General features: G+C 49.9%; 4 protein-coding genes and 1 non-coding gene across 5 annotated transcripts in view; 3 read left to right on the top strand and 2 right to left on the bottom strand.

Annotated features, from left to right (window-relative positions):
- The window catches only part of ankfn1a (ankyrin repeat and fibronectin type III domain containing 1a), a 39,500-nt gene extending 28,944 nt beyond the window's left edge, over positions 1 to 10,556 (top strand). Inside the window, exons 12-24 of the mRNA XM_058069293.2 lie at positions 2 to 99; positions 173 to 263; positions 2,367 to 2,474; positions 3,860 to 3,959; positions 4,035 to 4,167; positions 4,241 to 4,573; positions 4,642 to 4,808; positions 4,956 to 5,127; positions 5,203 to 5,371; positions 5,454 to 5,620; positions 8,097 to 8,319; positions 8,396 to 8,588; positions 8,688 to 10,556. Coding sequence (XP_057925276.2) covers positions 2 to 99; positions 173 to 263; positions 2,367 to 2,474; positions 3,860 to 3,959; positions 4,035 to 4,167; positions 4,241 to 4,573; positions 4,642 to 4,808; positions 4,956 to 5,127; positions 5,203 to 5,371; positions 5,454 to 5,620; positions 8,097 to 8,319; positions 8,396 to 8,588; positions 8,688 to 9,468 — 2,735 coding nt within the window. The 3' untranslated portion in view covers positions 9,469 to 10,556. The remainder of the gene's footprint in view (position 1; positions 100 to 172; positions 264 to 2,366; positions 2,475 to 3,859; positions 3,960 to 4,034; positions 4,168 to 4,240; positions 4,574 to 4,641; positions 4,809 to 4,955; positions 5,128 to 5,202; positions 5,372 to 5,453; positions 5,621 to 8,096; positions 8,320 to 8,395; positions 8,589 to 8,687) is intronic.
- Positions 10,557 to 14,604: 4,048 nt separating this feature from the next.
- nog3 (noggin 3) lies at positions 14,605 to 16,196 on the top strand. Its single transcript, XM_078790970.1, has 2 exons — positions 14,605 to 14,723; positions 15,065 to 16,196. The coding sequence occupies exon 2, from the start codon at positions 15,263 to 15,265 to the stop codon at positions 15,902 to 15,904; it is 642 nt and encodes a 213-aa protein (XP_078647096.1). The 5' UTR covers positions 14,605 to 14,723; positions 15,065 to 15,262; the 3' UTR covers positions 15,905 to 16,196.
- A 1,799-nt stretch (positions 16,197 to 17,995) lies between these two features.
- On the bottom strand, positions 17,996 to 21,532 carry LOC131126596 (chromobox protein homolog 2-like). Its single transcript, XM_058069300.2, has 5 exons — positions 21,339 to 21,532; positions 21,200 to 21,243; positions 20,525 to 20,590; positions 19,875 to 19,944; positions 17,996 to 19,754 (listed from the first exon to the last, which is right to left on the bottom strand). Exons 1-5 carry the CDS (start codon positions 21,402 to 21,404, stop codon positions 18,447 to 18,449), a joined length of 1,554 nt encoding a protein of 517 aa, XP_057925283.2. The 5' UTR covers positions 21,405 to 21,532; the 3' UTR covers positions 17,996 to 18,446.
- Positions 21,533 to 21,782: 250 nt separating this feature from the next.
- Positions 21,783 to 23,333, top strand: cox11 (cytochrome c oxidase assembly homolog 11 (yeast)). The gene is made up of 5 exons (XM_058069301.2): positions 21,783 to 21,993; positions 22,126 to 22,442; positions 22,509 to 22,664; positions 22,739 to 22,864; positions 22,961 to 23,333. Exons 2-5 carry the CDS (start codon positions 22,143 to 22,145, stop codon positions 23,147 to 23,149), a joined length of 771 nt encoding a protein of 256 aa, XP_057925284.2. The 5' UTR covers positions 21,783 to 21,993; positions 22,126 to 22,142; the 3' UTR covers positions 23,150 to 23,333.
- A 626-nt stretch (positions 23,334 to 23,959) lies between these two features.
- On the bottom strand, positions 23,960 to 24,041 carry trnal-aag (transfer RNA leucine (anticodon AAG)). The gene has a single exon. It is a non-coding gene; the product is annotated as a tRNA-Leu (tRNA).
- Between the last annotated feature and the right edge of the window lie 533 nt (positions 24,042 to 24,574).

The following is a 24,574-nucleotide window of genomic DNA, read 5'->3' as shown; positions in this document are numbered from 1 at the left end:
GTGGAGTGGAGCTGCCTCAAAGACTTCTCGCTGCTCGCCGGGGAGATGCTGCTGGAGAACCTGCAAACCCTCAAATGCACCATCAGCAGCCTCACCACGGTAGTGTCATCCACCTTCCTCGCCAAACTGTGACTCCTCGTCTGAACGCTGTGCTTTTATCGTGACGCGTCAGGGTCGTCTGTACTACGTGCGAATATCGGCCTACAACATGAAGGGCTGGGGCCCTCCTGCATCCTCCCTGCCGCCGTCTGCTGCTCCTTCCAGTAGGTCCCTTCTCACTCGCTTGGCACCCCCGAAAGGGAGAGATTGTTACTACGTAGCATGTACTGTATTACTACATAGTGCTACATGCAGTATGTAATTCCATAGTAGGTAAAGTATGTAGGTAGTATGTTACTTAGCAGTGTATATGTAACAGTACTCGATTGAACCTCGCCTCATCAGCACTCACGACTCTCATTCCGCCGACACTGGGTCGAGCCGGGGCATCTGGCCGAACCAGGTGTACTTCGTTCCGTAGTAGGTACGCTTTATACTACTACGTACTGTATGTACGCACTAGTGAGCGACTATGATAAAGTAATACAGCATAGTAGTATGTCGATAGTTCTTCAGTTGGTAAACTGTACATACTACTATACAGGTCCTTGGTAGTATGTACACAAGTCAATTACTACTATGAATCCTTAGTAGGTAAACTTTGTACGTACTCCTATGTTGTTACTCGGTAGGATGTATGTGCTAGTAAACTATTACACTGAAATAATACTCTGTAGTTAGATTTGTGTTGCTAGTTCCTTGCATATTTCTGTATTGTTACTTGGTAGTAGGTACGCGCTAGTAAACCACTACTATGAAGTAGTACTGCGTAGGGACTTAGTAGTACATTGCTAGTTCTGTAGTAGGAAAAGTTGTACTACCACGTAGTTAATTGGTGGTATAGACACACTAGTAAACCACTAGTATGAAGTAGTACTGTGTAGTTACTTAGTAGTGCGTCAGTAGTTGCATAGAAGGTCAACTTTGTACATGCTACTATGTAGTTACTTGTTAGTATGTAAGCACTAGTAAACCACTAGTATGAAGTCGTAATTTGTTCCTCAGTAGATCTATTTTGTATGTACTACTATGTAGCTACTTGTTAGTATGAGTACATACGCACTAGTAAACTACTGGTATACTATAATGTAGTACAGCATAGTTGGATAGCAGTGCATCACTAGTTCCTCAGTAGGTCTATTTTGTACGTACTACCATGTAGTTACTTGGTAGTACATATACACTAGTAAACTACGTAGCGGTTTAGTGTCGTGGAGCTACGTTGTTGAGTTGTGTAAATTAGTGGTACTCCTTGGGTAGTTTACTGGTCTGCATACTACTTGGTATGCAGTATACCACATGCACGCAGTATATGCTACGTAGTGTGCACGACCAAGTAGTACAATGTCACAGTGTCGCCAGGATATTTTGCAGCCATTCTTCCTTGTGCTCGGAGCGAACCAAAGTTAAAGTCATTTTCGATACACAAGGGCATTCTTCTTCTCCGTCACGACTCTGCACATTCAAGCCTTTTAGCCTTGAAATGCTAGCGTGCAGCCAGGGACACGGTGTGTGGGTGGATGGTTTTGCAGTAATATCCAAGTGGAGCAGATGTAAAGAGAGGGCTGTGAGCACACCTTGCAGATATATTCATACACACACATTTATTCACCAGACAAAGCTCCGCCTTTGTTAATTCTCTTCATTAAACCATATGCTATGTATGTACAGCGGTGGGAAAAAGGTTTGCCCTCTTCCTGATTTTATTTTGGGGGGGGTGGGGCATGTTTTAGATCATCCAACAGATTTAAATATTAGTCAATGACTACACAACTGCCCGCTTGGGCATCTCTTTGTTTGCATGTTCTCCCCGTGCGAGCGTGGGTTTTCTCCGGGTACAAGCCTTAATGTTCTTTTCGTTCAGCAGTGCTTTTGGCTTTGGAACTCCTCATGCTTGCCCAATGTCTTTCCAATGTCTTTCTTATGGTGGAGTCATGAACACTGACCTTAACTGGGGCAAGTGGGAAGGCTCAACTTCCCACAATTTGTAGATAATGGCTCTCACTATGGTTTGCTGGAGTCCCACAGCTTTAGATATGGCTTTATAGCCTTTTGCAGACTGTATTAATGTCAGTTAAGCTATGTCTTAACAGGAGGGCTTCACTTTTTTGGGGGGGGTTGGATTTTTTAATCCCTTAAATCTGCATTTTGTGTTCAGTTGTGTTGTCGTTGACCAATATGTACATTTGTTTGATGATGTCAAACATGTAAGTGTGACAAACACGCATGCAAAAAATGACACAAATGCTTTTCAAATCTTTCCACAGACTGGCGAGAAAGCGAGGGCCGGGAGCCCAGGAGGCGGAGTCACATTGACGCCATGGAGCGTCTGCTACAGCAAGTCAGAGCCACGCACTCGCACTACTGCTGCGGAGGTGATAAGATCCACAATGTCACATCATATTGTATTCGTGCACACGCGAGACACCGAGCCACTCCCGTACACGGGTCCAGACAGATTCGGTTTTTGCTTGAGGACATTTGGACAGGGCTGAGAGGGGCGATCGGGGATTTGAACCTGCAAGTTGTGAGACGTCCACTGAGAGACGTGTCACCAGAAGAGAACAAAGTGCAGCAGTTGTCAACTAAATAAACGCCTTCACGCCCTGGTCTCATTAATCAACCCCAATCATGTCCCCCCCACCCACCCCCCCCCCCAACCCAGACTCACCTCTTTATTTATTCAGTCACTGCGCCGCTGCACAGTAGGCCTGGGCACTCTTGTCATATTATCCACTTGTCAAAGCCAGTTAGCCTCCACTGCTGACAACTCATAGAGACCTTTTAGAGGCGTCCAGTCTTAAATAACAGCCTGTGTGAGAGTGTGTGTATGTGTGTACTGCACTGTACTGTACTGTACTGTACTGTACTGCACTGTACTGTACTGCACTGTACTGTGTGTGTGTGCTGTTCAGCAGCCAGTTGGAAAGCTGCTGGAGCCTCAGGCGTCGCTGTAGGTACGCTTGTGCGATGCTGGAGGATGACTGACAACTGAAGACACGTACCAGACCAGGGAGGCACGTCGATGTTAATGAACAGAGGTGGACAACGCTGGTGATTACGTTACAGCAGCTCCGGCTCGCATGCTAGTAGAAGTCAAACCCTCATTTTTCCATTCCATTCCGGACCAAACACACACACACACACACACACACACACATCGAAATGAACGCTTACACACACACGTGCAGAACAATACTGGCATTTCTAACCTGCAAGGTATGCTGGGCCACTTCCTGTTGGGCGTATTATTGTTTTGCATGTGTATTAGCAGCTTGTGTGTTATTTTGGTAAGCGTTGATGACCTGCTGTTGTTCTGTGAAACCTTACTTGAACCATTCAGTACTGAAGTTGACCTGGTGTCCTCCTCCTCGTTGGGCACCAGGCCGCCGACCAGCGTCAGACAAGTTTGCGTGGTTGGTTTGTGAGCATCAGACGTCCCGTCGTCTGTTTACGGGACGCTAATGGCGTGACGCTAAATTAGCCTCAGTCAAAAGGGGGCTGCGGTTTGTAGATTGGCATCGCCGGGCAGCGACACGGATGCAGGAAGGGGGAAGGAGATAGACGGCCAAGGAGATAAGCTGACCTTCAGTCAGACGGACATCATGGGAGAGTGACTCCAACGTCTCCATCTTTGACTGGAGGTGGCATCCCTGTAGAGAATATTGTTGGTTGCATATTGTTTATTATATTGTTTATGAGTTGGTTGTTCAGGCTGTTGAATAAATCATATGAAGCGCCATGTTCTATTTCTGTGTAGACGCTTCCAAGCTGCAGAACCCCAGCAGGAAGCAGTCGGTCTCCAGAAGCCTCAAACATCTTTTCAACTCCTCCAACAAGTTTGTGAAGACGCTGAAAAGGTTTGTTTGGCTTTGTGGTGGAGGCTGGATGGCGGAGGGGGCCTTGGTATCACGGTTCTCCTCCTCGCTCCCCAGGGGGATCTACTTGGCCGCCGTGTTCTACCACAAGGACAGTCTACTGGTCACAGCCGAGGACCAGATACCCATCGTGGAGGTGGACGACTCGTACAGCAGCTCCCTCATGCAAGACTTCCTGTGGTTCACCAAGGTGTTAGATCCCCCCCCTGCTCCAGCATCATGGTGTCTACCGTGTGGACCAACAAGATGTCGTCTCTCCGCAGCTGTCTTGCATGTGGGAGGACGTGCGGTGGCTGAGGCAGAGCACGTCGGTGTCCATGTCCTCGTCCTCCACCTTGCAGGCCCGCCACAAGATGCTCAGCGCCGCCGGGCAGCTGCAGAATCTCCTGGGAACGCACAACCTGGGCCGGGTCCACTACGAGCCCATCAAAGATCGCCACGGCAACGTGCTGCTGGTGACCATCCGCGACACCGAGAACCAGCACTCGCTCTTCAGCGGCAAGTGGATGCAGGTGACCAAGCTGCAGAGTCAAAGGAAGTCCCTGTCCACGCCCGAGGAGCCCTACGCGCTCGACATCCTCATCATCACCTTGCAGGTGACCTTGTCCTCCAACGGGAAAGTCCAAACGCGACGGTCGCGTTTTCACGTCTCGCCTTTCTTTAGGACATTTTGGCGTACCAGCGCCGCAGCACCCTCCGCCTGCCCCCGGGCCTCTATCTGGGATACCTGAAGCTCAGCAGCTCTGTGGACCAGATCAGGGTCTTGGTCTCCCAGAGGACGCCCAACATGCTGTGTCACATCCGCATACGGGAAAACTCCAACGTCTCCAGGTGGGCCCCGAGACCCCTGTTGAATGTTGTGCTTGTTACACCATCCCAGACAAGGACCAATCAGCGGGACCGATGAGTGTTTCACTCAGCGGTTTGTCGCCTGCCGTGTCGAGATCATAATGGTGGATCTTTACCGGTGCTCGTCAGGGAGGAGTGGGACTGGATCCGCAAGCTGTCTGCGGTCGGCGAGAAAGATCCCAGCGGCGAGGAGAGTGAAGAGGCGCGGCCCAGACCTGAAAGCCACGCCCCTTTGCTGTTCTACGAGCTGCAGACGGCAATCAAGTCCCTGCTGAAGCACATCAACCTACCTCTGCACCAGGTACGCCGACGGCCGCTCTCGCTCGCCAGCGGGGCCAATCGCAGCCAAGATAACAAGGTGGCTTCCTGCGTGCAGGCCCGTCACTTCCGCCTCTACAGTCAGGAAGTGGTGGAGCTCGGTCACGGCATCTCCTTCCTGCTGCTGCTGCCCGCCGCCGACGACGTTTGCTCCGCCCCCGGTCAGTCCAACCCCTACACGCCGCTGTCGGGATTCCTGCACCTGCCCCTGCAGATGTTTGAGCTTGGTACGGACACACGGTCGCTTCTTTTTTCCTTCATTCGTACGCCATCATGCCTGGCTTAACACGGCCCTCTTCCTTCCCTCAGTGCACTTCTGCACCTTCAAAGAGAAGTTCATCAGTCTCTACTGTCGCCTGTCCTCCGTGCTGGACCTGGATGCCCTCATTACCCAGCAGGCTCTGCGGGAGGCCATCACGGACAGCGAGGTGGTGACAGCCAGGCAGAGACATCAGCTCATACTGGACTACATTCACGTAAGAATACTTCTCAAAGAATCAAACACACACACACTTCCCCAACAGGAACCTGCCCGGCATACCTTGTGGGTTAAATACGGCATAATATTAGTTTTTTTCAAATGCATACGAAGCACATTTTGAGTTTTTTTTTCCTAAATGAAGCATTTGGAAAATAATACAAACATGAGGCATTCAAAGACGTGATAATATGTAGTATTCTATAGTATCTGGGCCATTTTCTCTCTGTCTCTACTATGTTGGATAACCGACATGTAAAGGTGACTTTAGGAGTGTTGTTTCATGTGTGGAGGCTTTAGAAGATTAGAAACAGGTTTTCTATGCCTTAACTAAGAAAATGTTCCATGCATTAACTCATTCTTTGCCATTTTTCAAAAGCCGTCCCTCTCAGTATCGGCCATTTTTGATGCTTTTGACTGATGTTTCAGGGGGCTTTATAGACTGGTACACCAAAAGAAAGATTAGAGTTTAACCTTTTCCGTTCTTTCGTAATCAGCTGTAGAAATAGGTAAGTTTCTCTAAAAACATACATTTCAAGCATTACTTTCAGTTTGACACTAATTGATCTATAAATATTTAGACAAAATAACATAAACAAGACAAAAAGTGTTGTTTTACATGAAAATAACCCCAAATATAACACCAATTGCAATTGTCACTGGGTGTACACAATGGTGCAAGCGTGAAAGGGGACCTCATTTTTCAGCCCTTTGCTATAGAGCAGCGACACACAATAACCTGCACAGAAAACATTCTAGTTCTTCCAGAATCTGCACCCATTCCAGCTCTATTTCTTTGGATTTCTGCCTTTTTGCTCATTATTTCATCATTTAAATGAGGGATTACTATACTTGATATTTTTGTTTGCACCTTGAGTGACAGCAGTCAGGCCTGACTCACGTGTACGGGTACGCAACCCCCGGGAAATGTGGGGATCCACGGTGTATTACATGTAGTATTGAGGCAGTGGAAGAACCAGACCAGGTCCGACATCAGACCTGACATCTGAGCCATGGGCACACTCCAAAATCTTGTCGAAAGCCTTCCCAGATAAATTGGGGGGCCGTTTGCCGCTGCTAATACTTCACATCTTCATAGCCTTTCACTTCCTGTGTAGCTGGAATTGTGTGTTGAGGCTGGGAAGAAGATTGACGTTCCCGTCTTAGAAACATCGTCAATCTGCCGCTGTCACACGTCCGAGTAGGAATGCAAGAAGATGTGACGAGCACGCCGCCACGGCTAATGGACACGGACCACAAAACCATATGTGTGTTTGTGTGTGTGCCTCCGTGTGTGCAATCGTTTTTTATGTCTGGAAAATAGTGCCCCCCCCTCCCCCAACCCCCAACCCCAAAAACCACAAATTGGTCAGAGAGAGGGAATGTCGGGGGGAAAATCATACAAAATAATATTAGAGTGGCAAAGCTCTGAGGATGCCATTGTCTTTTTTTTTTTTTTTTTATTGGTCACTTGGACACATAAAGTAAAAAGGTGGGCAACAGGAACGCCCCCTCGTCCCCTTGCCCCCAGGTAAGTCATTCTTATAGTCATTTATTGAAAAAAAAACTAATACTCTCAAAAGGTGACTGTACTTGAAGACTGAAGTACAACAACACACACGGCACTTTATTGAGTGGGGGGGTTCCCTCCCAGCTGTGTGCATATAGCATGTGCGTGTGTGTGATGAGTGAAAGTGGGTTAGTGTAAAGATGACGTGATGCGGTCTAATTGGACAGTTTGTTTAGACTCTCCACACGCCGAGGGAGGAAAATATGCGCCGCTCAGACAAGCGACCGACGCTGTCTGCACACCAGACGTCTGCACGCCGCCGCCGCCGCCGCCGCCGCGCACGGCCCAATGTGTCATGTGATGCGGCCAATCGCTGTTAGCCCGCCGTGACGCTCAACGGTGACAACTTATGTAATAGGAAAATGTCGCTATCGTGTATTTTCATCAGCGGATACCACCATGTTGAGCTTCATATTGTTGTGATTGTCGGTGGCGTCTCTTTGAGGGACCGACCTCTGGTTTTGGGTCAGACCGACTCGCCACTTGCAGCCTCTGCATTCTTTCCAGTCGAGTAATCCTGCTGTCAGTCCTACTGTGTGTGTGTGTGTGTGTGTGTGTGTGTGCGTGTGTGTGCGTGCGCCAGACAGATAATTGCCACTAAATGCTTTGTCTTGCGTCTCTTTCAACTCAGACGCTCACGTTGCCTCACAACACTTTTCCCTCTCCGGTGTTTCCCCTACCGTTAAATTAGGGGACGCCCTGCCCCCCCCAACCCCAATATTCAACAGGTGTAATGTATAATAACAGTAAGTGACATTTAAGCCATCCTCTTGAGTAGCAGCGGGCAGCCACCCATGCGGGTGACCCCGGGGGCTAGGTGGGTGAGTGTCTTGCCCGAGGGTGGGACTGGATTTAGATGGGTTATGGTCGACGAGGGTGACGACTTTGTCCTCCCGTCGTGCAGCAGCTGGACGAGACGCGTCGAGACCTCCGCTGGCTGACGGACGCTCTGCAGTACGCTCGCTACAAGCACCCTCGCGGCGGCGTTCCGATCACCTGCCTGGTGGACGCCAGCGCTCCGGAAAGCGACTCGGGCCAGCAGAAGAACGACTCCACCTCCTCCAACATGGACTACCCGCCCACCCCCTCCCCCTCGCCAGAACTGTGCAGGAGGAAGGCCATCAGTGGTGAGCACCATCATCATCATCATCATCATCTGATCTCAAGGGGGGGGCATTTTAACCTTGATGTTCCCGGTTGCAGACTCGCTGCTGTGCTCGGACGAAGACGGCTCCTCGGAGGTGTTCCTGCCCACGGACAGCGACTACGACTCCAGCGACGCCCTGAGCCCCCGTGAGCTGGACCTGCTGTACTCGCCCCCCCAAGACCTGTCCCAGCAGGCCATGCATTCCCTGGGAGGAAGCGCCCCCGACGTGCTCCAGATCCACGAGCTCAGGTGATGGGACGACAAACCAGGAAGTCTCGTTGTCCAATCAGGTCGTTTGTTTCTTGTGTGCCGCTAACTGATTTATTCGTGGAACCTTCCCCTCTTCAGGTACAGCACCCCCCCGCTGAAGGACCTTCCCCTGTCCCCAGCAGTGAAGGATTCCAAAGACCAACCCCTGTCCTCTCCTCTCCTCCCGCACCCCCCATCTCTGTCCAAAGACTTGTCTACCTTTGCTTTTGGCCTGCCTCGCTCCCCCTCCCTCCCCAGAGCGCTCCCCACCTCGCCATCCACCCCACTGTCCCCAAGGTTCTCCGGGGACCTTCCGCTGTCCTTGCCCCTGTCCCCGGCCTTGTCTGACACCACCAAGACTCTTCAAGGCCTCTCTCTCTCTAAGAACCACCACGAGGGTACCCACCCCCTGAGGGCCGTATCCAACCCCCCCTCGAAGCGCAAACTGCTCTCCAGGAGCCACCGGGGGCAGTATTTCAGCGGACCGCAGCGCTGGCTCAGGGGCCACAGCGGTGAGTGTCACACGGGGTCCTTATCTGAGGGCGTGTACACCAAGCAGCGGGACCCTGACCTGCCCCCGCCCGAGGACCCATCCCCCCCGCAGGGCAGCACCCACATGAGCCATAGCACCTGTGTGTTGGAGAGTCGCAAGGCCCGTCTTCGCGACCACAGGCCCCACGTCCGCAGAATCTTTGTGGAGCCCTGCAAGGACCCGTTGCCGGGTAAGGGGAGGCGGGACCAAGACACGGCGGTGGCAGGCGTGTGCGTGGTGAAGGCGGAGTCTGGAGGGGAGGAGCCAGAAGGAGCCGCTGGCCATGACGTCGACTCGGACGACCAAACCAATGCCCAGGTGTCTGAGATACTCAGCAGCACTCTCTAGGCTCCGCCCCCCTTTGGACGCTCAGATCTTGGTGTTTATGCCCCGGCACCGGCCTGTCATGTGACCACGAGGTGTCTGCCACTCATGAAGGTATGGCTTTGCAATTTCTCTTCTCTTCGTGGGCCCCCGTGGCGGCCTGTGGCCACCCGTGGCGAGCGTCCCCCAAAACTTAGTAGATTGTGGATTAAAGTTGCTGGTTCAACTTGGCCAAGCCTCGGACCTCCTGGCGTCGACTGTTACACACAGGACTTTTGCCCTTTGACCCCCACCAACAAGACAAACTGGTTGCATGGCGGCTCTTAGTGAAGTTCTGATCAGTGGTGTGAATCTGGACGGGATCGAACCACTTAGATGTTCCTTCCACCACTAAAGCATGGAAGTATTTTTCTACCCTGATGGACAACCGTGTGATTTACCAGGATTTGGTATTGTTTCGTGTGATTTATCGTATTGTTTGGTGCAGTGTGGCTTTAAGTGGCATGTCGGGTCAGGACCTTCTGGGTTGTGTCGTCTTACTCGGGCCCGCTCGCCCCTTTTTCTCTTATTTATGTTTTGGTTGAGAAGGTGTTGGGTTTGTTTCCGCGTCTGCACGGCCCTTTCACATGTTTCCATGTTTGCACACTCTGGAATAAAAGCTCATGCAAGGTGAGAAGAAGACGTGGTCACTGCGTGTGGATCGCCATGAACAAACCCGCAGCAGAGCGTTGGCGAGTAGAATTCAGGAGGCGTTTGAGGAATGCGAGCGACTGGCGGGCCCGAGCCGCGGTGTCGGAGGATGCCGTGCACGTGGGTGTGAACTGCACCGAGTCACACCACCCCTGGAGGGGAGGGGAGGGGAGGGGAGGGGTGTTCCCGCCAGAGCGCTGCAGGCATTCGGGAGCGGCGGTCCAAGCCGCAGGATCGCTGACACCGCAGGACTTGGCTCGCCGGACAAGGAGCCGGTCAGAGAGGGCCGCCACTGAAAGCCTCTTGTCGTGCATGTGCGCTGCGGGGCGACGTCCACACGTGCTCTTACAGTACGTGTTTGTTTTTCCCAACACTCACAGCCCGCCGAGCGCAAGGCAAGGCAGCAGGTGGCGCTCTAACCGCTCACTTTTGCTGCCCCCCCCCACTCCCCCACTCCCAAAACTCCCAAAATATTCTAACTTTGTGACCGCAAAGCTTTTGTTTCTCCCACAAAAACATCATTTTTAAATCCATCCATTTTTTATATCGCCTACCCTCATTAGGGTCATGCTGGAGCCTATCCCAGCTGACTTGGGACGAAAGTGGCCAGCCAATCACAGGGCACATATAGACAAACAACCATTCCCACCCACATTCATACCTATGGACAATTTGGAGTCGCCAATGAACCTCCACACGGAGATGCCCAAGCAGAGAATCTAACATGCTAACCACTCATCCACCGTACGGCCCGTTTTTAAATCCGCTAAAAACAAAAGAGTGCTCTGCCTGCACATCCCACCTTCGCCATCCAGAGGGCCGGCATGGTGACTGCATGGCATGCCGCCATCTTAGCTTAGAAAGCCGTCAGGAAAAGACGCCTTAACAACAATGTTTGTCTGTGGGAATGTGTCCAAAGTGCGGCCCAGGGGCCATTTTTACCAGCAGCTCAGCCATAGGTATATTGTAAAAATAACATTTAGATTAATTTACATTAATGGTAAAAAAAAATATTAGAGCGCCCTTGTTTCTTCAGTTTCTTGTTCATTTTCATGTCTGACACCATTAGAGGTACCATTACCATGCTGGGAAAAACGTTGTGTTTTGGTGTTGGTATGGTGGCCCTCGCACGGAAACACTAAGTATGCTGGTCTTCGTTGGTTTTTTCAGCAGGGTATATGGACAAATATAACGATGACAACAAAAAAGTAGAATTTTCCGGCGGTAAAATGCTATAGCTATTGATGTAACAACTTGGCCTATTAGCAAGAAAACAATGGAAGTTGCTGGATAGCAGCTCTTAAATTAATAAATTAAACTTTTATAGGTTATTTTTGTTGCCATCATTCATTCATCGTCTGTCCAAGCAATGAGATATCAGCTCGGGTTAATTTTTGCCCAACATGTGAAGGTTCACGACAGTGTTCCATCAACCGGGTGTTTGTTTTGTACTACTACAAAGTACTTGTAGTAGTACCAGGCATTAACATGAAGCAATACACTGAAGAAACAAGGGTGCTCTCATCGTTTTTTCCCGTGACTATAATTTAAATATTAGACGAGCTAAGAGGAAAAAGCCGCGTCTTGAGGTGAGAAACACGGTAGAATTCCAGAAAGAGGAAAATGATGTTGGCGTTGATCTCGCCGCCACGTAGTGTCTTTGGCAACAATCACGTCTTCAGTGACGGTAATCACGACAAAAAATGTATTTGGTCTTTCTGGAATGAATGGATGTACATTATTTATGATGGGGAAAAAAGTCGGACCTTCTGGAACGGATTAACGACGTTCTTCGTTGGATGGCTTTCAGCATCTTAAATGTGCTAATTATAGCCACAGGATCCACTTCACCGCATACAGTGAAGAAAATAAGTATTTGAACACCCTGCTATTTTGCTATTTCTCCCACTTAGAAATCATGGAGGGGTCTGAAATTTTCATCGTAGGTGCATGTCCACTGTGAGAGAGATAAACTAAAAAGAAAAATCCAGAAATCACAATGCATGATTTTTTAACAATTTATTTGTGTGATACAGCTGCAAATAAGTATTTGAACACCTGTGTATCATCTAGAATTCTGACCCTGAAAGACCTGTTAGTCTGCCCATTAGAAGTCCACCTGCACTCCATGTATCATCCTGAATCAGATGCACCTGTTTGAGGTCGTTAGCTGCATAAAGACACCTGTCCACCCCATACAATCAGTAAGACTTTAACTTGTAACATGGCGAAGACCAAAGAGCTGTCCAAAGACACCAGAGACAAAATTGTACACCTCCACAAGGCTGGAAAGGGCTACGGAGCAATTACCAAGCAGCTTGGTGAAAAAAGGTCCACTGTTGGAGCTATCATTAGAAAATGGAAGAAGCTAAACATGACGGTCAATCTCAATCGGAGTGGAGCCCCATGCAAGATATCACCTCGTGGGGTCTCAATGATTCTAAGAAAGGTGAGGAATCAGCCCAGAACTACACGACAGGACTTGGTCAATGACCTGAAAAGAGCTGGGACCACCGTTTCCAAGGTTACTGTAGGTAATACACTAAGACGTCATGATGTGAAATCATGCATGGCACGAAAGGTTCCCCTGCTTAAACCAGCACATGTCAAGGCCCGTCTTAAGTTTGCATATGACCATTTGGATGATACAGAGGAGTCATGGGAGAAAGTTTTATGGTCAGATGAGACCAAAATAGAACTTTTTGGTCATAATTCCAATAAGCGTGTTTGGAGGAAGAAGAATGAAGAGTACAATCCGAAGAACACCATCCCTACTGTGAAGCATGGGGGTGGTAGCATCATGCTTTGGGGGTGTTTTTCTGCACATGGGACAGGACGAGTGCACTGCATTAAAGAGAGGATGACTGGGGCCGTGTATTGTGAGATTTTGGGGAACAACCTCCTTCCCTCTGTCAGAGCATTGAAGATGGGTCGTGGCTGGGTCTTCCAACACGACAACGACCCGAAGCACACAGCCAGGAAAACCAAGGAGTGGCTCCGTAAGAAGCATATCAAGGTTCTAGCATGGCCCAGCCAGTCTCCAGACCTGAACCCAATCGAAAATCTTTGGAGGGAGCTCAAACTCCGTGTTTCTCAGCGACAGCCCAGAAACCTGACTGATCTAGAGAAGATCTGTGTGGAGGAGTGGGCCAAGATCCCTCCTGCAGTGTGTGCAAACCTGGTGAAAAACTACAGGAAACGTTTGACCTCTGTAATAGCAAACAAAGGCTACTGTACCAAATATTAACATTCATTTTCTCAGGTGTTCAAATACTTATTAGCAGCTGTATCACACAAATAAATTGTTAAAAAATCATGCATTGTGATTTCTGGATTTTTCTTTTTAGTTTATCTCTCTCACAGTGGACATGCACCTACGATGAAAATTTCAGACCCCTCCATGATTTCTAAGTGGGAGAAATAGCAAAATAGCAGGGTGTTCAAATACTTATTTTCTTCACTGTACATGAATCCTTTTCATGTTTCTGTCCGTTGCTTTTTGAGGTGACGGCGCTCACCACCAACGTATCTGACGGCGAATCCCATTCCCCAGAAGCATCGAGGCGTGCGTGCGTGTCACTTTGAAGCCTTGTCGTCCAAATGGAGCGTCCAAATTGCGGCCGTCGTATCGCCATCAAGACTTTTTTTTTTTTCTTGCGGGACAATCACACAAACAAGCGAGATCTTTTATGTGATTCTTCTTGATGTCGGCAGGCCGCGACCTCATCGGTGTGCGTGTTTTGTTCCTGCGAGGCCATCAAGATGAAAACAGGCCGCCATGTTGTGTCCAGTGAAATGGAAAAGTGACGATGTGGTGGAAAAGAAGCGCCGTTCGGGAGCAACGACGCGGAGAACCTCGATGATAAGAACGAGACACAAGCGTGACGTCACATTGTGCTCTCTGAGATGCCTTTCACATCTCATCCAGAACTTTCCATACGTCCCACAGCAGACGAGTGGGCCGAGCGCCGCCACCTGAGCCTCCTGTGATGTCTTCACCGCGCCTTTGCTCACCAGACAAAGTCCGAGCGGCGGAAGATCTGACCCGTGGGGAAGATGAGCGCTACCCACCCCCCTCCCTCCCCCGCCAGGGAAGATTTGTTTGTTTGTCAGCAGGACTGACAATCTCGGTGGCGGCGGCCCAGCGTGGTTGGTCCGCCGAGACACAAACGTCGCATTTTGCAGTCAAGTCGCACGGAGACGACGAAGTGCGGCGCTCCTTTTGCCGTCTTCGCCTGCGTGTGAAATATTCCAGCCGACAGCAACACGAGCGGCTCTGGCCAAACGCTGGCGGAAGCTCCTAGACGTAAAATAAACACCAGTGGCACCAAGACACTCGCACTATGGCGGGCGCATACATCACTGCCCAATGCCGTCCGATTAGCTTCAAATGGATGCGTCTTTTTGCATTACTTGGTTTTTGGCCTACACTTTGCCCTGGTTTTCGTCTGCCGCCTCGGTACGGTATCGGGTCAGAAACTAGGTCTCATGGAGGGCCCCCACAAACGTTTCTTATTGGGTGATAAAGAGGAAAAACTGGTGAAGAAGTCGCAAAGTACGACGACGCCGCGCCTTCGCCGCCATTAAAGGTAAAAGTGATGGTAAATTATCACTACATTCCACAGTGGGAATCATTCCACACGCATGATTGTCTGCTAAATGTACTTTGTGTGAATATTTTGGGGTGTCCGGAATGGATGAATTGGGGTTATTATTATTATTATTTCCTGTCGGGAAGAATCGCCTGGCTTTTTGCAGTTCTCGGTTTTAGGAACATTTATTTGGTAGTACCACCGCTCCTCCTCGCCACTCGTGTGCTTTTATCACCAATAACGTCAACACCCGGTCCGTGACGTCCAACAAGTGCAGTCTACTTTTTAATTGGACTGTGATCATTCCATAGCGTGCGTGTGTGCGTGTGCGTGTGGAGGCTGGCCCCCGGTCCACGATTACATCACCGCCCAGCAGTCTACTTTGGGCGCACAGCGCGGCGGCGTCACTCCAGAAGAAGAAGAAGATGAGGATCAAGAGGCGCGCCGGACCGGCCCAGGACGTCCACGGACGCGGACCCCGTCCCGTGACGTGAGGCGGGAGGACAAGAGGACGTGAAGCGAAGTTCGCAGAGGACATGGCCGACTGTCCCTTGCCGCTGCTGCTGACGCTCGCGCTGCTGTCCGCGGGCGCGTGCCAGCACTACTTCCTGCTGCGTCCCGTCCCCAGCGACAGCCTCCCCGTCGTGGACCTCAAGGAGGACCCCGACCCGCTGCTGGACCCGAAGGAGAAGGACCTGAACGAGACGGAGCTGCGGGGCGCCCTGGGCGGACACTTTGACGCCAACTTCATGTCCGTGCACGAGCCGGACGACGAGGGGCCGGCGGGCGAGCCCGACCCGCGGCCCCGCCTCGGCGGACCCATGCCCAAAGAGATCCGGGCCATGGAGTTCGAGGCGCCGCACGGCAAGAAGCAGAAGCCGGGCAGGAAGCTCCGGCGGCGGCTGCAGCTGTGGCTGTGGTCGTACGCCTTCTGCCCGGTGGTCCACGCCTGGAACGACCTGGGCAGCCGCTTCTGGCCGCGCTACGTCAAGGTGGGCAGCTGCTCCAGCAAGCGCTCCTGTTCCGTGCCGGAGGGCATGCACTGCAGGCCGGCCGGGTCCTCCCACCTCACCCTGCTCAGGTGGCGCTGCCTGCACCGGAAGGCGGCTCTCAAGTGCGCCTGGATCCCCGTTCAGTACCCCGTCGTGTCCGAGTGCAAGTGCGCCTGCGCCAACTGATCGGCGCTCGAAAGTGATTGATTGACGTTCGGTGATTGAAAGCGAAGGTTGGTGGACAGCTGTTGACTTTTGAGGGCGCTTCCGGGAAGTTCAACACAGAAGTGCAGCCTTCGGTGTAAAACGATGTAGTGATCGGGATCAATAACGGACACCAAGCTATGAAAGACTCCCAAATCACGAATGTCCTTGTCGCACCCCAGCTGTCAATCAAACATTGTTGTGACAAGATGCTCTCTGTGGAGGTCAGCGTTGAGCTGAGACTTGATAACTTGATTAAAACCCGGCTTTATGACAGTCTTCTCCCGTCTTTGACTCGTGGTGGAAGGTAGTGGTAATGGCGCCCCCTGCCGGACAAAACAAACAGGTCAGTCCGGGTTCCATTCGCAACACTTTAGTCCTCCTGAAAAAGCTCGGCGCTAAAGTTATTAGTTCTCAGTGCCCTCTAGTGGCTGCAATGGTAACGTCATTCAAGTCGTTCATGTTTGAGCTGCTGTCGTTCTCTACTCACGTGTTTACATGCTGTCGTCATGGCGAGGTCATGTGACATCAACACCACACAGTCCCAGCAGGTTCGTCACCTGAGTGTGAGGAGACTCGCCGCCCACCGGTCAGCCTGACTGCCGCCGAGGTCACATGACATGGTCCGTCCAAACGACTGCAATCATCAGGTAACCTGGGTGGCTGTAGAATATTCATATGCAGTAAATACCGTGTACTCTTATGTATTACTTGAAGAGACTGCTGGGATGTATTTGCCCACCAGGGGGCGACATGCCAAGTTGTTATGTATGTGTGTTCCAGAGTCTCGGTGTTGGCACAAACAGAAGCAGACTGTCATCGGCCTGCTGCTGGACTTACTGCACTAAGTATGAAGACAAACACACAAACACACACTCTTAAGTCATCCCGGACTGTGTGTGTGTGTGTGTGTGTGTGTGTACTGCCTTGTTTCTTTTCCTGTTCTTCTATTATCAATGTTAACAATTGTGAGTCAAAAGTTCCAAAGTGATGTGTGCACGAGAGGGCCGGGTGGTGGTCCTGATGTGAGTACACTGCACCCTAGTGGACAGTCACGTGATGACCCCATTTGTTTGCTCCGACTTGTTTTGGGAAAATACCACAGGCTTCCATTGCAGGTCTCCATTGGACCATAAATCACACACACATTATGGGATGCACTCTAGTGTGTGTTTGTGTGTGTGTGTAATCGTATGATTTTTTTCACTGTGATTCATTCAACTTTTGTGCACAAATGCATTGTAAGTTTAAATAATCACTGTGGCCGCAAGGTGTCGCCAAAAGTCAATTTCCCCTTGCCTCGAGGCAGCTGCATCGAGTCCCTTTTGACGAGGTATTAAGGTATTATGTCCAGCAGGTGGTGCCAACAATCTTTTTTTCCCTGTAAACAGCTGGACGAAGCTGCGGTATAAAGCAAAACCTTAACGTAAGGCTTTTTACCAAACTAAAATTTAAGTTGAAATATTAAAGTTTCTAAAATATATATTTTTTAATTGGTCACGAGAAAGTAAGCTAAGAAAATAAAGTTGCAATTATTGGAAAATGGGTTGTGAAAAAGTTAGATTACAACAATAAAGTCCAAATATGTGAATAACATGAGAAAAAGAACATGTAAATATTGAAAAGAAAACGTTTACAATAATAATGGGCTTTCTCACCATCACAAAACTGAAATGCACCTTTAAAAAATCCCCTTAAAATATGTAACTTCTTAGCATATGCCCATAGGTATTATATATTATAGGTTATATTTCAGTATGCGGCCTATGCTGGAATAAGTCATGTATTTTTGTGTCCGCCAGGTGTCGCCAAACATCAATAACCTAACTTGACGAGCCAGCACAACCGGAGTGGATATTTTTTCTTAAATCAAAGTTAAAATAAGGAAACTTTGGAGGAAACGGGTGAGGGACGGGTACCAAGGGCAGTTTCTCCCAGGAAAAACAGCAGGATTTATAAATACCGTTAAGATGCCACCTTAACATGTGGTTTACTTTCCGCTGGTGGCTCAGGCCTGCATAGCAAAGTGGATTCAGGCAGCATCTTTCTGGTTGAGGCGCACACATTGTGTGATGTCGTCATGGTTTATTTCAAAGAAGTTGAAAAATGAGTATCAGGTAGAATCCACATCGATAGAAACATATTTACAGTATAAATTAAATCAGTGTACGTGTGTAATACTGTTGATGAGATAATTAAATTAGAGGCTCCACATTCATAGCACCTTTGGTCCAAACACAAAAATGTACAAATGACATAAGAAAAAAAGGTCACATTATTTTGTTTTCATAGCGTCGTGTGGAAAAAACGCATCAGACGAGAGTCCACGGCGAGCGGTGGTGAGCTCGCTCGTCCAGCTGCGAGGTTTTGACGAGGAGCTGAGGCACTGAGGGGGCGGAGTCGCACTCATTGGTAAGTTGGTAAGACACAAGGTGCGACTTCCTGCTTTAAACTCAACGCTGTCCGTGATGAAGATGGCGGCAGAGTTCTGAGGGGGGCGGAGGCGTCACGGCGGCCGTTCCCCTCAGTGGTTCCGCTGGTTGAAGAAGCCGACGCTGGTCGGCGACTCCTTCACGGTCACCGTGATGAAGTTGGCAGTGATGTCGGTGACAAACACGTGTTCCAGAAGGCTCCGCGCCGGCCGCCAGTCTGTTTCCGTGTCCGACTCGGTGGCGGCGTCGCCGAGGCTGGGGCGGCTGTTGCTGGGATAGGAGGCGGCGTCCGGTTCCGATTCGCTACTGCTGCTCTCGTCGGAGTCGCCCGTGCTGAGCTCGTTCAAGCTGCGGCTCGGTTTACGTTCGTCCTGCCTGCCGGCGCCTGCCGAGCGAGCGCCGCCCGCTGACAGCGACGCGTCCTTCCTGCTCTTCTCAGCGCCGCCACCGGCAGGAAGAACCGGACGCTGCGCTCCCGCTGACATTCGAGAGTCCTTGATCACCACCAGGCTGCCGCTACGTGAACTGGAGCGCACGGCCGCGCCGCTATTCCCCTGGTGGCCACCGGGTGGAGTCTTCGTGACGCTCTGCAGGTTGAGTGCGCGAAGGCTGAGCGCCTGATTGGCCGCTCGATGTGACGACGACGATGCTTTGGAAAGCACTTGTTTGTGTTGGCCCGCCGCCGAGTGACCGCCGTGGCTGTCCTGCCTCCTGTGGCCCAGCACGGAGCGCTGGCCTCCAGCCTGACCTCCCCCAAAGCTTCCTGCTGAACCTCCGGCCAGTTTCAGAGGGGGCGGAGTCGCCTTAAAGGCGTCTCCTCGCCCGCCGCCAGACTCGGAAATGGAGCGCTTCAGCTCGGAGAGCAAGCTCTTGCTTTGCGGTGAACTGCCGGCTTTGACGTGAGAGGGCGACGGCGAGGATGGCGGCAGGGGGCGGTTCCAAGTGCAGCCCTGAGCGCCGCCTTTGGACGTCGCCGACTGAGAGAAGGCGGAGCTGTGGGCGGCGGACGTGGTCTCGTCCCTTCCGGTCCTGCTCAGCCCGGTGTAAGTGAAGCTGGCCGGCTGCAGCGGCTTCTTGACCCCCGGCCGAGACTCCTCCCTGGGGAGGCGGAGCAGCTGGTGGTGGCGTGGGGGCGGAGTCAGCGGTCTGCTCTTGGACTGTTTCAGCGCCCTCAGGTCCGGGTGAAGCGGCTTCCGCCCACGCTTTTTACGCGGCGGGTCCGGCTTGGCCAGCAGGATCTGGGGCCTCTTCTGGGGGACCGGGTGGAGCCGGGGGCTCGTTTTGGCCTTCTTGTGCTCGTGCTCGTCATCTTCCTCCTCGGACGACGACGGCGATGACGACAGGCCTGAGTAGGACGACGACGACGAGCGGCTTTCTTTGGCAGCGGGCAGTGTCGGCAGCTGAAGACGATAATCCATGCAGCAAAATAAATAAAGCACATTTTTAGCTCCCCCCAGTGGTTGGAAGTGGAACTACTGCTTTGTTTATCAGCAAAGGCTATTCTAGTGCAGGCTCGTTACCGGAATCTTGCGCGGACGTCCTCTCGGCCGCTTTCCTTTCTTTTGAAATAGAAGTTCTCGTTCTTGTTCCCTGACACAGCACCAATAATGTCAATAATATAATACATACATAGATTTACAATATATACTGTATTATATACTGTATATGTTATGCGCTAACGATGGATCTGCGTGATCGATTGATAGCGCTGCGCCCGAGATAAATCCATCGTTAGCGCACAAATCGATGGATTTCTGCGCTCACGATCGATGGTATATTACTGCGCCCGGGATGGATGTGTGTAGTTTTTTTTAGATGCCAACAGATGGCAGCGCTGAGCGTTGTTACTTACAAGAATCAACAAGAAGTCCATCCATGTAAATTTCAAATCTTTGATTAATTGTCAAGCAGTTCACTTTGTTACCGTTCTCGGCGGGGGGAAGTGTGAACCCTAAACCCTAAACCCTAACCCCGTCATTGTATGCGATTAGCAAATCAACGATTGTCATTATATCGTCAGCATAGTGTCAAAGCATCGGTCTCCAGCGCAAGGCAGTTATATCCATCATGATGGATCCATCTCAGGCGCAGCGTTATCGATCGGTCATGCCGATCCATCGTTAGCGCGTAATATATACACACACACACACAATAAAACAAGGAAACTCACCTTTTGTGAAACGCTGCCAGTAACCTCGGGTCCAAAATGTTCTCCTCTGGCTCCCAACTGTTGTGCCTAAAATGCATAAGAAGACTCAGTGTCACGGTCAACATCGTCAGTGTAAATAAACAATGCAACTTGCACACACACACACACACACACACACACACACACAGTAAAGAGTAGCAGTACATATCATTAACCTGGCTTCCAATAGTTGCAATACAGCAGCATTAAAATACACTAATGAGGCATCCATCCAGCATACAAACAAACTGACCAGCAAAAACAAACAACATCACTAAACAAACACGTTAAAGCCCCCTCTGCTCTCATTTGGCAGAAAAAGAAAACAGAAGCAACAAAGCTAGCTTCATAGCACCGGCTAATATGCTATGAAAAGGAGCCAAGACATTTTGACAATGAGCACAAAACGTCCGCGGCTTCGTGTGCTTTTTGTCTGCTTTGTGACAGGAAATGTAGGCTGAACCTCGAACGATCTAAAACCTTCACCATCAGCATGAAAAAGGAGCCTTTAACGCTAATGTTATTGTTTGGGATGCGATTTAGCATGCTAGCTTGAGGTGGCTGTGGGGGGAGTGTGCGCGCGCGCGCGCCCGCGTACGTGTGTGCGTGCGTGCACGCTTAGCCGCGGTGGCTAGCAGAGGAAGGCTAGCGACTTACTTGGACGACCACCCTCTCCACTTGATGAGATACTCGAACTTTCCCTGGAAAATAGCACACCAGCGGTCAGTGTCCGGTAGACAAAGGCGTCAAATGGCGGTCCGGGGCCTCCGCGGAGCCTCCCGCGGGGGTTGCTTACCTTTCTCGGCCGTTTGCTGAGGATGCATTCGGCATCAAATACCTGGCCCACTGTGACCCCCTCCATTGCTCTGAGCAGGACGGCCGGGAAGCGCCTTTTTGTCCACAAACGCCCCCCGTAGGTGCCTTCACACAACAGCTATATATAAATATTGTTTATTAATATTAACAATATATTACCACACCCACTACTAAAATAAATGCAGTATTTTAAAAACTACTAGTCGCCATTTTCAGTCACAGGTCAGTTACGTAATTATTGAAATAAAATGAGGGTAACGTTGAGATCAATAAAAACGAAGATGAAGTACATATATAGTATATACTTAATTATACAATATTTTATTTGATAAAGGCTAAAAAAAAAACTTAGATTTTTTTTTGGTGCCACAGCGGAATCTTCTTCGTGTGCACAGTAGCAGGGGAAGGCATTCTGTGTAACACAATGTGTTACATGTGTCTCCCCCAAACATGTCCGCTAGTTTATGCGCGTCTCCTGGTGAATGACAGCCGGCTTTATCTTCCGGAGAAAGGACACGGACAACAAACTATGCTTTCATTAAGTAGATTAATGTTTTGTGCGCCATTTTTGTTTTTACTTTAGGTTGTTTTTATTTTCGTGCCAAGCTACCGAGCTGGACTGTGAACACTTGCAGGTCAAATATCGCCTCTAATGTGTTGATAACAGTAGTTGATTTCTAAATGGATGTTTATTAGAACGATAAACGATCTTACAGTCCTCGGAGATGACATATTTAATTAAACTGACTGGTTTGTCCTCCATCCAGGTGAGTCCCTTGCCGCCATGCTGCTTCCCCTGGTCCTCCGACAGTCCCTATGCCGCCCGGCGGCCTCTGCGGTCCCACCACTGACCTGTCTGAGGACCCTTCACTGTGACCTCAGAAGGTCGCTCCACTTCCTGCGGCGGGGGCTCCCCCTGCGACCAAATGTTCTGAGCCGTGGAGTCAAGAGCCGGAAGAGGCCGAGCCAGGAGGAGCAGAGGAAGACCAGGAACAAGACGGTGCTCACGTACGTCGCCGCTGCCGGCGTGGGCATGATCGGCCTTTCGTACGCCGCCGTGCCGCTCTACCGCCTCTACTGCCAGGTGGGAGCTTAAGTGAAGTAACCATAACAAATATGAATATTTTACGAGGAATCTAATTCTCATCAGGCGACCGGGCTGGGCGGCGCGGCGGTGGCCGGTCATGACACGGACCTGGTGGAGACGATGGAACCCGTGAAGGAGCGCGTCATCAAAGTGGCCTTCAACGCCGACACGCACGCCAGCATCCAGTGGAACTTCAGGCCGCAGCAGACGGAGATCTTCGTAGGGATTACATCATCATCATCATGGCCGCTGGCAACCTTTCCCACCTTTGACCTTGACTGTCTGTGGTGCAGGTGGTCCCGGGTGAGACGGCCCTGGCCTTCTACAGAGCGAAGAACCCCACCGATAAACCCATCATCGGAATCTCCACCTACAACGTGGTGCCCTTCGAGGCAGGACAGTACTTCAACAAGATCCAGGTACAACCGTCCATCACCGTCCGTCACCGTCCATCACCGTCCATCACCGTCCGTCACCGTCCATGTTCCAATGCGTCTTCTCGCGTCTTTCCTCAGTGCTTCTGCTTCGAGGAGCAGCGTCTGAACCCTCACGAGGAGGTGGACATGCCCGTCTTCTTCTACATCGACCCGGAGTTTGACGTGGATCCCAAGATGGCGCGGGTGGACACCATCATGCTGTCCTACACCTTCTTTGAAGCCAAGGAGGGTCAGACGCTGCCTGTGCCGGGATACAGCTACAACTGACGTGTCATGGATGACGTCCTGAGGTTCACTTCCTGCTAAATATGGGATGGTAATAACAGAAGGTGAACACAGGAAGAACTTTGATACTGAAAGACTTCATGGCTTAATAATTGTGTCAACAGACCTAGCTAGTCATATCATTTGTGAGTTGAAGATTATTATGATTAAATTATCATCAATCGAAGATGCTAATTCCTCGAGTTTATCGCCTTAGTGAACATGTGGAGTGGTAATGCACCCAGGAATACACTAGGGGGCAGTAGATGTCGCCGTCATTTGGCATCCAATTGGATTGGCTGGGATAGGGGCTGGGGTAGTGGTGTCAATTTTACAAAAATAAGAAAAAATATATAAAAAAAATAATAATATAAAAAATGGCAATTTGACAAGAATAAAGTCCTAATATTATGAGGGCAAAAGCAATTGATATACGGCCCTGGATGAACAAAGTACTAAAATCTAAGATTTTGACAAAGTGGTAAATTTACGAGGAAAAAAACTTGTAATATTACGAGAATGTCGTAAAACTTTTATTTTATTTATATTTTTGTAAATTGTCCTAAATTTAAGACCATTTTCTAAAGTCATGAATTTATAAATTAAGCTGAAAGAAACACATTATTGTCATGTTATCTATGGCGCCATCTTGTGGTCTATAGAAACACTGTTTACAAACTACGCCTACATTTGGAAATGCTATCAGCTAACGTCAAACATTACTAGCACCGCCTGCTAGCTTTGTCGGCGACTTTGTTAGTCGTTGCAAAGATTAATGTGTTTGACGTCTGCTATAGACCAGCAATAGTTGAATGGCAGCGGTGGGATTCGAACCCACGCCCCCGAAGAGACTGGAGCCTTAATCCAGCGCCTTAGACCGCTCGGCCACGCTACCTTCCGATGAGTAGAGTAAATCATACACGAAAGGCCAGGTCAAAGATGCGGGTTATTTTACTATTTATTTCATGATTTTTTTATTTTAATGTATATACTGTACAGAGAAGCACTGGAAATAAGAGCAATGAATTAGCCAAATATGTTTTCATATATATTCAGACATATATTCAGACAGAGAAGGGTAACATTTGCTAAAATTAGCATATATTCGGACCCATAGGCCAACGGAACACGATAACCGCTATAAATAGCGCCGCCTAGTGTACCAGAATATGTTCACAGGCTCTGCATAGATCCATCTGAAGACAGATCAAATGAATTAATCAAGTTCGTGAAATAATTAAAAAGCGAAATAATTAAAATAATTGATCAAATAAATAACTCATTAAATACATCATTGTTTACATAATTAGTGAAATAATGATGATGAAATGCATGCGTAGAACGGATTGCGTAGTGACAACTGTCATGATCAAGGCATCATGCCTCATTCTCACTGCCGCCACCTGCCGGATCAGCGTGGTTTTACAT

This window comes from Doryrhamphus excisus, linkage group LG6 (genome assembly GCF_037039965.1).
Source record: "Doryrhamphus excisus strain RoL-2023G ecotype Guam linkage group LG6, RoL_Dexc_Guam_v1.1, whole genome shotgun sequence".
Lineage (NCBI taxonomy): Eukaryota > Metazoa > Chordata > Actinopteri > Syngnathiformes > Syngnathidae > Doryrhamphus > Doryrhamphus excisus.
This window is presented reverse-complemented; position numbering and strand designations above follow the sequence as displayed.

Excerpts from the sequence above, each read along its gene's own strand:
- LOC131126596 (XM_058069300.2), bottom strand. The coding sequence starts at position 21,404 with ATGGAGGGGGTCACAGTGGGCCAGGTATTTGATGCCGAATGCATCCTC. Across the intron at positions 20,591-21,199 it reads TGGAGAGGGTGGTCGTCCAA|GCACAACAGTTGGGAGCCAG; the intron begins GTAAGTCGCTAG and ends TATGCATTTTAG. Across the intron at positions 19,945-20,524 it reads CTGGCAGCGTTTCACAAAAG|GGAACAAGAACGAGAACTTC; the intron begins GTGAGTTTCCTT and ends GTGCTGTGTCAG.
- cox11 (XM_058069301.2), top strand. The coding sequence starts at position 22,143 with ATGCTGCTTCCCCTGGTCCTCCGACAGTCCCTATGCCGCCCGGCGGCC. Across the intron at positions 22,443-22,508 it reads TCTACCGCCTCTACTGCCAG|GCGACCGGGCTGGGCGGCGC; the intron begins GTGGGAGCTTAA and ends AATTCTCATCAG. Across the intron at positions 22,665-22,738 it reads CGCAGCAGACGGAGATCTTC|GTGGTCCCGGGTGAGACGGC; the intron begins GTAGGGATTACA and ends TCTGTGGTGCAG.
- nog3 (XM_078790970.1), top strand. The coding sequence starts at position 15,263 with ATGGCCGACTGTCCCTTGCCGCTGCTGCTGACGCTCGCGCTGCTGTCC.